At 43.8% G+C, this 11,424-nt stretch overlaps 1 protein-coding gene across 1 annotated transcript; it reads right to left on the minus strand.

Moving 5' to 3' along the window:
- Positions 1-8,277: 8,277 nt before the first annotated feature.
- On the minus strand, positions 8,278-10,482 carry LOC103204947 (disintegrin and metalloproteinase domain-containing protein 30-like). Its single transcript, XM_007950187.1, has one exon. It carries the CDS (start codon positions 10,480-10,482, stop codon positions 8,278-8,280), a length of 2,205 nt encoding a protein of 734 aa, XP_007948378.1.
- Positions 10,483-11,424: the final 942 nt, after the last annotated feature.

Genomic DNA, 11,424 nt, shown 5'->3' on the forward strand with positions numbered 1-11,424 from the left:
AACTCTGTCGTGCTACCGTTTAACTCACTTGCAGATGTGGAATTGCTTTCTCAGCATCCTTAGTTCCCAGGGACTTCCTCCCTCTGGTATTCCCTCTCCCGTGTAGAGAGGACCCGAGTACAGTTAGTCTGCAACAAGAGGAGACGCCCCTGACTCGCTGTCACTCTGCCGATCTCTTCAAGCTTGTATCTCCAGGACTGAGATAAGATGTATTTTGGGATTAGGGATCCAGAAGAACTTTTTAGGCCTCCACTGAATTCGCTTCTACCCTGTCTACTAGAGTTTCCTATCTTGAGGTAAAATTCTTGCAAAAAAAAAAGTCTCCTCTCTGACACCTCTTCCATCTCCCCCCCCCTTTTTTTTTTACACTTCTCTTCCTGTTACCAAGGGAACACTGATGATCATCAAAATAGAATTTGGAAATACTGGACTATCCCTTCTCTCCTGCCATCCTATTCCTATCCTCTCCAACTTTTCCTCCCCATTTTCCTTTCTGTCTTTTTCATCATCTATTTTCCCCAGCTCCCTCCACCTCCTCATCCTTCCAGCTCCCTTCCACCTTCTCCTTACTTTCCTCCTCATCCACTGCTCCCCCTTGCTCCTCCTTCCCCCACACAGTGCAGGCCAAGACAGGAAACAGCTGCCACAGTATGGAGACAGCTGTGCGTTTCTCTCTGGGCAAGACCCTTTTTGGGGGTCTTCACTGGGGAAACAGAGTGAGGCGGCACCAGCGGACAGCAGGAGGATCCAACCCCAGTCCTTGAGGCCTTGTCAGTGCAGGCTGATCCAGGACGAGTTTATGGCAGAGGATGGCCCAAATTAGGGGTTACAGATCTTCAAGGCAAACATCTAACTGCAAAATTTGGGGAAAGTGGAAGCAGTGAGAGCCCTTGAGATCTGCCAGACCCAAAGGGTAAAATCACAGAGCTCTCTGCTATAATTTGGCTTTAGAGGTAAGCTGCCATGGCTCCGATCCATTAAAAACAAACAAAAAAAAAAAAAAAAAAAAAAAAAAAAAAACATTGCTACAGAAGAACAAAGTAGGAGATCTGACACTTCCTGTTTTTAAAACATACTATATAGCTACAGAAGCTCTGGTAGCATAGTGCCTAAGGCACTTGACTGCTAACCAGAAGGCTGGCGATTCAAACCCACCAGCACTTCTGGGAAGGAAAGTGGGGCAAACTACTTGCATAGAGATTGTTGTTGTTGTTATGTGCTGTCGAGTCGGACTGACTCAGAGCGACCCCTCCTTGGGTTTCTGAGGCAGAATCACTACCGAAGTAGACTGCCCAACCTTCCTTCCGAGGAGTGCTTGGTGGGTTTGAAAAACCCACCAGCCTTATGATTAGCAGTCAAGTGCCTTAAGCACTATGCTACCAAGCTCCCAGAAACCCAATAAGACTTGTAAAACTTCAATGGCAGTGAATTTGGGGTGTGTGTGTGTGTATGTGTGTGAGAGGATGGTTAAGATTAAATAAAAATAACAAATATTAGTGAGGATGTTGGTGGGGAATTGGAAGCCTTATCCATTACTGGTGGGAATGGAAAATGGTACAACCACTGTGGAAAAGTGTGGTGATTCCTCAAAAAACAAAAAACGGAACTATCATGTTGTTGTTGTTAGGTGCCATCGAATTAGTTCCCACTCATAGCGACCCTAGGTACAACACAATGAGGTCCTGAATCATGCTCACAATCCTTGCTATACTTGACACCATCCTTGTAGCCACTGTGTCAATCCATCTCGTTAAGGGCCTTCCCCTTTTTTACTGACCCTCCACTTTACCAAGCATGATATCCTTCTTCGGGGAATGGTCCCTTCTGACAACATGACCAAAGTAGGTGAGACCAAGTCTGGCCATTCTCACTTCCGGGGAGCATTCCTGCTACACTTCTTCCAGGACAGATTTGTTTGTTCTTCTGGCAGTCCATGGTACTTTCAGTATTCTTCACCAACACCACAACTCAAAAGCATCAATTCTTCTTCAGCCTTCCTTATTCATTGCCCAGTTTTCACATACATATGAGGCTATTGATAATACCATGGCTTGAGTTAAGTGCACTGTAGTCTTCAAAGAGACATCTTTGCTCTTGACTTAAAGAGGTAATTTGTAGCAGATTTGCTCAGTGTAATATGACATCTAATTTCTTAACTGCTGCTTCCAGGGGTGTTGATTGTGGATCCAAGTAATATGAAATCTTTGACAACTTCAGTCTTTTCTCCATTTATCGTGATGCTGCTTACTGATCCAGTTGTGAGGATTTTCATTTTCATTATGTTGAAATGTAATCCATACTGCAGATTATGTTAAGTGGTAGAAATTCTTTATTATTCTGTATATTAAACCCTTATCAATAATATGGTTACCAGATATTCCCTCCCATTCAGTTGGGCACTGTAGGCTATAAAGAGTGTTACTTGGTTTGAAGAATGTAACCTGATGGTCCAAACTGGAATGGTATCTTCTATTCCAGTCCTTTTATATAAAGGCAAGGAGCCCTGGATGTGCAGCAGTTAAAGCATTCAGCTGCTGACCGAAAGGTTGTTAATTCAAACCCACCAGCCACTAGGTATGAGAAAGATGTGGCAGTCTGTATTTGTAAAGATTACAATTTTGGAGGAGCTCTGGTAGCATAGTGGCTAAAGCACTTGACTGCTAACCAGAAGGCTGGCGGTTCAAACCCAACAGCCACACCTCGGAAGGAAGGTTGGGCAATCCTACTTCTGTAGTGATACTGCCTCAGAAACCCAAGAAGGGGTCACTATGACTCGGGGCAATCCTACTTCCGTAGTGATACTGCCTCGGGGCAATCCTACTTCCGTAGTGATACTGCCTCGGAAACCCAAGGAGGGGTCACTATGACTCGGGGCCGACTCGACGGCACATAACAACAACAACTTTGGAAACCCCATTGGGCAGTTCTACTCCATCCTATAGGGTTGCTATGAGTTGGAATCGACTGCACCGCAATGACGGTTTTTTGCCCCCCCCCCCCCCGTGGGTGGAGGAGGAGCTATAGGCTGCGGTCCAGTGTAGTTTACTTGCCAGCTATGTGAGGAGAACTTCTCTTTGGGGAATCTGATGCTTCTCTATCTACAGTCTCTTTCTTGCTGGCAGATTATACAGTTCTTGTTGGTACTTTGTGCCTCAGTGAGCACAAGAAGAAGATGTGGGTGACCAGCTCATCTCTGTATTGCTACAGTTTCCCCATGTCCACTCACTTCAAGGACCTAGGTGTCCACCTCGAATGACCACACCATGCTGTACACTTGCTCGTTCCAATTGTCCTCTGCTATGGGGAGGGGATTCTTCTGATGGGCATCAGCATGTCCTACTTTGATGTGTTCCTTAAACTCCCATAGTGATTTCCGTAGAGTCATGCAGTTTTCCAGTCCAATTTGCCATTGCTCATTTGGCTGACCATATGGCCAGGCTCTGGTAGTTATGTTTTTGTGTCAACTTGGCTGGCTCTGGTTGAGTGGCTGGGCAGCTGGTGGTAGTTATTCCCCATGATGAGACTGGCAATCAACTCCATGGTGAAATCTACCACAAGCAGCTGAGTATCTGCTTTTGGGATGTGGTCTGCTTCTTGTATATAAGGAGAAGCCTTGGGGAATGGTCTCTAGCCTATGGCACACTTAGACCCTGTATGTAGCCGTGTCATTGTTCAGCAACCTGCCATGCTCTGCTGACCTTGGGACTTACAATGGACTTAAACTAATGGCCTGCCGTGTGGTTCGGTAACATCGGGACTGTGCCTTTTTACTTGTCAACCATGGGCTTCTCAGCCTCAGCAGCCAGCAGCTGTCTGAGTGAAGAAATGCCTCTAGCTCCAGTGGGCCAGGAGCAGGAAGCAGAGCTGGACCCCAAGGTTGAGGGGCTTTCACCCAGCCCCTAGAAACTGGCACTTTGAACTTGGACTTAAAGCCTCCAAACTGTAAGAGAATAAACTCTTGGTTAAGGCCATACCATTTGTAGTATATTCTTGTCAGAGTGGCACTAGGTAACCAGAACACCATCTATCCATGCACTCTTGCCCCCTAAACTGTCTCCCTCTTTATAAACAGCCCTTCTTTCTCCCATGATTGTCCTCTCCAAGGAGTGTATTTACCTCAGGTAAATATTCAACTCATATGTCTGTCTTTTGTTTGGCTGGAAGCCACAGGTGTGGGTTCAATTCCAGACCTGAGGGGCAGCTAGGGGCCATAGTCTCAGTGGTTCCAACAGGCTCTATCAGACCAGCAAACCTGGTCCCCCCTGTTTTTTTCCAAATGATTTTGAGTTTTGTTCCACATTGTTCTCCCTTTCTATCCAGGATCTCCTACATAGATCCCCCTCCAAGTGGTTGACAGTGGTAGGCAGACACCATCTAGTTCTTCTGGTCTCATAGTCATATAGGCTGAGGATCACATGGTGTACCAGTTGTTAGGACTAATTGTTTCCATGAATCTTCATCAGGGATGTTTTCTGGGTCTGTATCCTAATTCCTTGTTTCTACTACTTTATGTTGCTTCTTTGTGTGAACTGTGATGGTCTATTATGTCTGAGACATTGTGACATCATTGTATTTATATTTCATTGGTGTTTGTATGTTGGTGTGATCTGCCCATTATTATTATTATTATTATTGATATATCTGCATGAGCAGAGTACTGTGCTCCTCTATTTGCTAGTTGGCAGCACTTAGGCATTCACCACCTGTTTCCTGGTTGGTGTGATAGAGAATGAGAGTAATGCACAGATTTCTGTTAGCTGTTCATGAAGAACAGTCGAGGGTGAGTTGGGCTGGTAATGGCCATCATCTATCATTGGTCAGTTGGTGCAGAAGCAAGTGGGGGCCCTCATCAACTGAGTGGAGCTGCAGGAAGTGCAGGTATGGTTGGGTAGTGTAGGAACAGTTACTCTCTTCCACTCAATTAGACAAGAAAATAAATAAATAAATAAATAAATTGCCAAAAAATAAAAACAAGAGAACAAAAACACACCCCACGCAAAAAAACAGGAACAAACACACAAAAAAGAGAAGGGCGATAAATGAGAAGAGAAACCTAAAAATTACATTTGAAAAATAAGACAAAAGAAAGATAAAGAGGAAAAAAGAAAAAAAAAAAACAATATCTGGGGAAAGAGGAATGAGAGAAAAGTGCAACATTAAAGAACAGTAAAGAAAAAATGAGAAAACTCTAAAAGAAGTACAAGGGCTAGGAAGAAACAAAAAAAGAAAAGAAAGAAAAAAGAAGGGAACCAGGAAGATGGAAGAGGGAAAAAAAAGGGAAGGGAAAGAGAAAAATAAAAAATAAAATGGAAAAAGGAGGAAGAAAAAAAAGAATAATTTAAAAGCCAATGAATAAAAAACTGGAGAGGAGGGTAGGGCAGGGCACCCAGGCTCTGTCAGGGCACACAGACTGGGATGGAATTCATGCCAGTTGAGAAAGTAGGTGGAAATAGGGGTTGGCTACACCTCTGTTAACCAAAAGGGTGTGGAGTATAAGAGTAACAGAGGGAATATCACACCTTTCTAGTCGTCAGCCTCCAATGCAGTTACCCGTGCAGTCCTTGGCAAGCAGAGCCTATTCTTCAGTCAATGCCCAGATTGGAATGCTGCTTGCAAATATCCAAAATGGCTGTAGCTCTTGCAAGTGTTCAAAATGGCTACCCCCTCAGGACAGCCGACAGTCCAGAACTCCATCTGTCTCCTTCCTCACTGTTTTCCTTTCTAGTTGTCATTCACCAGTGCAGTTGCCCATGCAGTCCTTGATGAGCAGAGCTGATTTTTAGGTTGCTGCCCAGATTGGAATCCCACTAGTAAATAGTCAAATTGGCCATGGCATCAGGACAGCCCATAGTCTGCAGCTCTGATTGTCTCCTTAGTCACTCTTTTCATACAAATTCTTCTCCTAGTTGGTATTTAATCCACTCTTTATCTCTCCCTTCAAAGCTCAGGGTTCCAGGATTATCTCTGATATCTGTTTGAGCTGCTTTCTCATTTCTTTGTTGCAGAAGGTCTGTGTAACTTGTCTGCCTATTCCACTGTCTTGCCAGAAGTCCAAAAATATTCTCTATTTTTGTTACTTGTTATTGCTGTTATAATGGGTGGCTGTTGATTTAATATACTTCTCTTTTATTAGACTTCTTTATTAAATTATTTAATAAATTGTAATAGGTTTATAGTGGAACGTATTAGACTTCCTAAGTTTCTTTATTAATTTATTTAAGCGATTTAATAAAAGAGATACATATTAAATCCACAGCTGTCCATTAATTTGAAAATAGTTTTTCTATTCAGGAGCAATATTGATATCATATTTTGTTCTTTTTAATGCATTAATTAAACCTCTAAAACAACATTGAGTATTAAGAATGTTAAGGTATCTTTTCCTTTTCTTGATTTATTTGCAATGCCTTTCTGATGATTTATAGTAAATACTTTTTATCATGGTTGAACTGTTCTTTTCTATTCTTATGTCCCATAAGATCTTTTATCAAAAATTGCTGATGAGTACAAAATATTTTCAATATTTATTTATATAATGTTATCTCATTTTATATATCTTAATGCAATAAATAATGTTAAAATACTTCCTAATGTAGGAGCTTTGGTAGCATAGTGCCTAAGGCACTTGACTGCTAACCAGAAGGCTGGTGGCTCAAACCCATCAGCCACTCCTCGGAAGGAAGGTTGGCCAATCTACTTCTGTAGTGATACCGCCTTGGAAACCCAAGGAAGGGTCGCTGAGTCGGGGCCGACTCAACAGCACATAACAACAACAACAGCAACACTTCCTAATGTATGAATAGTCTTTCAGTTCTTGAAAAAAGTCTCCTTCCTAGATTAAATTTTCTAGTGTCTATATAATATTTCATTGAGTACTAATTACTTATTAGCTGTGTTTAACAACATTGGGAAGGTTATTAAACCTTACAGTGCCTCAACTTTCTCTTTTGAAAAAGGGGGAAACAATGGAAGTATTGTCAGGAGTATACAAATTAATGCATATACAGCACTTAGAACATTGTCAGACAAATAGTGAACTCTCAATAAATGTTAGCCATCATTATCAGTAATGTAACTGTCACTGAACATCCTTGATGTTTGGGACTTTGTTCTATGATGGCAAAACTTGATATATGTTTAGAATTATGATCATCACAAAATCAGTGTTATTTCAATATTCTCATCTGAATAAAATCAATCTCCTAGGTAGTCTAAGGGGACCACGTTTCAGTTTGTGGCTCATCCCAGTTTTTCTTTAATGGGAAGAGCTATGTGGCTAAGAAAAGATTGGGATTGGAGTACAGTTTGGTGTTTGGACAAGGGAAGGAACACTGGGGTAAGAGAAGAGAGCAGCAGGAAGGCCCAGTCTAAAGAATGACCCAAAAAACTTGGGCTTACACAGGTCCAGGAGAGATGAGATCCTGCACATGAGAGGTGGGTAATGACTCTTTTGAAGGCACCATTCAATCCTCCTCCTACTGAAATCACTGTATGTAGGGGAGAGAATATTTCAGATAGAGATATGGAAATACTTGGAAGTGAAAGGTGTTCCTCTGCTGTGTTTAAGGCAATCTTAGGGTTAGGTGTCCTTCAGCACATACTCACAAAAACTTGGCCCTTCAAGCACAAACCCAAATTGAAGAATTTTGGTAAGAGTCTTGCCCCCAGGACAGGTCAGTGCCTGTCATCATTTATAGACTGCAGTGCATTGTGGGAGTTATGGTGGACTAGTGTCATTACCCCACCTGATGTCTCCTAAACACTGAGTCAGGGACCACACCGTCTGTAGAACTGCAATGACCCGTCCAACAAAAAAACAAATTTGCTGACATCAAGTCAAATCTGACTCTTAGTTACCCCTCTGTGGGTTTCCGAGGTGGTATCTCTATGGAAGTAGATTGCCCAGTCTTCCTTCCGAAGAGTGGCTGGTGGGTTTGAACCACCAGCCTTCTGGTTAGCAGTCAAATGCCTTAGGCACTATGCCACCAGAGTTCCTATGATTCTGTGAAACTCACAACATTTAGCCTGCAATATCCAGAAAAGCAATTTGGGTAATCTTTTCAGGATACCCCAAATTTGATCACATGTGAATCCTTTGGAAATAAAATGCACTGATTTGTTTTCAGATTAAGAGTATCATTTATTTGCTGGTCAAAACTTGCAAGAAAACAAAATAACAAAGAATTAGGAGAGGAACAAAGAACTGTTTGGATGTGATAAGCTTGTTCAATAAATGATTTCCCGAGTGTCTATAGGTGCCTGATTACTTATCTGGTTTCATGTTGTCTGTTGTGTTGGCTTTTCCGCCTTCAGTGATGTACTTGAGGGTGACTCCTGCTTGAGTTTCCCTCGAATGAAGAACACAGCAATCACTGAGATGATAAAGAAAATAAGGCGTAATGACATAATAGACACAATCTGAACTGATGAAGGCACCTCCAGACTTAGAGGTCCTGGAGGCCCACTGTCAATGCTTCCTCCATATCCTTCCTCCTCACAGAACGGTGGGGCCCAGCCATACATGCAGTGGCAGTTCTTTCTATTGTTGCAAATGCCTCGCTGATTGCACTTCTGAGGCAAACAGTCATACCGCAGAACTGAGTTAGCAACACAACTTCTGTTAATACATAGCTGGTTCTGGCCACAGGGTGTGCCATCATTTATCACACCCAGGTCAGGTATCCCCATGGGTTTCATGCCTAGATGGTAGCCTGTGCCCCAGCATATGAGATTTTCTTTCTTCAAATGTGTTTGAATTATTAAAGTATGATCTGGCATATCAGGGACCAATTTGACATTTACACACTGTAGTCTGCCACATTCTACATTTCGCTTGGGACAAGGATGAAATAGAGTAATTGCTTTAATGGCACAATTACCAAATTCGTCGCCGATTGTATTCACATCCTCATAGCACCGATAAGGAGCCTCCCTGGCTTCAGGTCCAAAAATTGTTTGGCACTGCAAAAGCCTGGATCGACATCCCTTTCCAAAACAATGAGCGTCGTATTTGCAAGGGGTTCCATCCTGCTTATAAACATCATCTGGGCATAGATTTGAGGTCCCATTGCAATACTCTGTGAGGTCACATTCATTTTCTGCCTGTCTACATACATAGCCAGATGGACGAAATTGACAGTTATGACAGCAAAGACCAGTGCTACAGTTGGCACTAGGCTTCAATTTACAATCGGGTTGACAACACTTGTCCTTTTGACACTCTGCTCGTGAACCACAATCACAGTCCTCATTCTCTTCCACAACTTTGTTTCCACAGCTCTCCAACACATAAGCTATTTGTGGGATGTTATTTAGACAAGATAATCCTACATTTATTGCCCTGAAATAACCTACAAAGCTACAATTACTCCACCCAGTATGTCCAGTGCCCATGATGCAACTAGTTTTACCCTTACATTGACAGTATTTCTCATCATGCGGGATTCTAAAAGTATGGCCAAATTCATGAGTCGTCCAAGTGCCAGGTCCAAGGACATTCATATTTGGAAATGAAGCTATTGATGCGGAGTGACCGTAATTACACGTTCCTCCAAAGGACACTCCAAGTGAATCACTATATATTCTATGTACAAACAAATGTGCCCAATCTGCTTTAATCCGTTTATTTAGGTCATCGTATCTATATATTACAAAATAGCCTAAAACGCTAGCTATCTCATTTGGTAGGGTATTAATTAAGTCTCCCTGTGTCCATATTTCAAGAGCTTGTAGATTTACCCTTAGACTGAGTTCCTGAAAATAGGTGTCTATAATTCCAGTCACAAAAATGGCATCACTTATGATTTGAGTTGCATTTGACTTCACAAATAAGTATCTGCCATAATCAAACAACAACAGCACTTCCATATACTTTTGGTGCTTATAGAATCCAGCAAAATCCCTTCTCCTAGCCATATTCTCGTGCTGGGACATCTGCAGCTCATTTTCATCACCAGTTAAGCCACAGGTCCAATTGCTAAAATGCTCCTTATTCAGAAGATAGACGACATGTTCAAACTTGGTAGAGTCCTTGAGGGGCTCGATTTGATAGAGTTCTTCATCAATCTTCAGTATGCCTCGCAGACCCCCCATACATGTACTCAACGTAGCTTCAGATTCCTGAGCCTCTTCCACCGAGCCCACATAGTTGCAGAGCTTCGGGATGTAAGGGTAATCTTCCACAAGGTCCCCCTGCTCCGTGAAGGAGAAAACCTGCAGATGTCGGGGCAACAGAAACCTCTTGGGCCGCAGGTGAAGGACATGATTTTTGCCTTTTACCTTCAGGAGGTAGGACCCGTGCCTGGCCACACCCTGTTCTCCCATGCGGAAGCTCAGCTTCTTGGGGATTGTGATCTCGTACGAGTCAAACCCCCACTCAGGGTGAAAAATAAAGTCCTTGCTAAGAGAGTCAGCAAGAAGCACCACCAAGTCTAGCACCAGGAGCCAGAGGCCTTGGGAGAGGGAGGTCCTCACCGACTTCATGGCACAGCTCCTTTACCCAGTCAGTCCCCCAACTCCTGGCCTATGCGAGTTAGACTTCCAGAGTCTGCCACTGGGGGCGCCGGAGCGCCACGTTTGCGCTCCCTGTGTAGGGTTTTGGGGAACTCCAGTCTTGTTGAGTCTATGTCTAGCTGACTTCCCGCACCAGGCAACGCAGGGAGTTCGTTTTCTGGGCGGTGCCGTTGCGCGCTCGAGGAAGAAACCAGGGAAAAGTGCGCGAGAATGAAAGAAAAGAGGGATACTGGCACGTGAGATCGACAAGGGCATAGAGCAGCCTCAGAAATGGAGAAGGAATAGAGAAATAGAAAAGACAGCTTGTTAAAAGCTCATGAGGTATTCCGGCATTTAGAGTGTTTCCATACGTCCTAGGCCACATCCGATGCTTGCTTTCTGCTGGAATGTGGCTATTTTACAGGCCACTGTGCCCACCTCACCTTTGTACCTTTCCCACTTTTCCGCTGGGGCCGCTTGTGGCAAAAGGGAGGAGCGCTGAGACAAGCCGAAGTGGAAACAGTGTTTGAGACTAGCAGTGTAGACTCTACTTCTACCCCCACCCAACCCTTCCACCCCTGGGTTGCTCTGGCTTCAGCCGCTCCCAGAGAAGTTTCCGCGGCTCCAGCCGCGCCCCCGCCCCCGGGAAGACAATGTTGCCAGGAAGTTCTTTCTGCTTTCCGTCCTTGGGGTGCCAGAGACCTCACTGATGTGCAGTGGTGGGAGCTCCAGGGAGAGGAAAGTACCCATGAAAAGAATTGTTGTTGTTGTTGTTAGGTGCCCTCGAGTCGTTTCCGACTCATAGCGACCCCATGCACAGCAGAACGAAACACTGCTCGATCCCGCGCCAGCCCCACAATCCCTGCTATACTTGAGCTCATCATCGCAGCCACCGTGTCAATCCATCTCGTTGAAGGCCTCCCCCTCTTTCGT

Source organism: Orycteropus afer, unplaced genomic scaffold, assembly GCF_000298275.1.
Source record: "Orycteropus afer afer isolate SDZICR_OR568_19922 unplaced genomic scaffold, OryAfe1.0 scaffold00010, whole genome shotgun sequence".
Lineage (NCBI taxonomy): Eukaryota > Metazoa > Chordata > Mammalia > Tubulidentata > Orycteropodidae > Orycteropus > Orycteropus afer.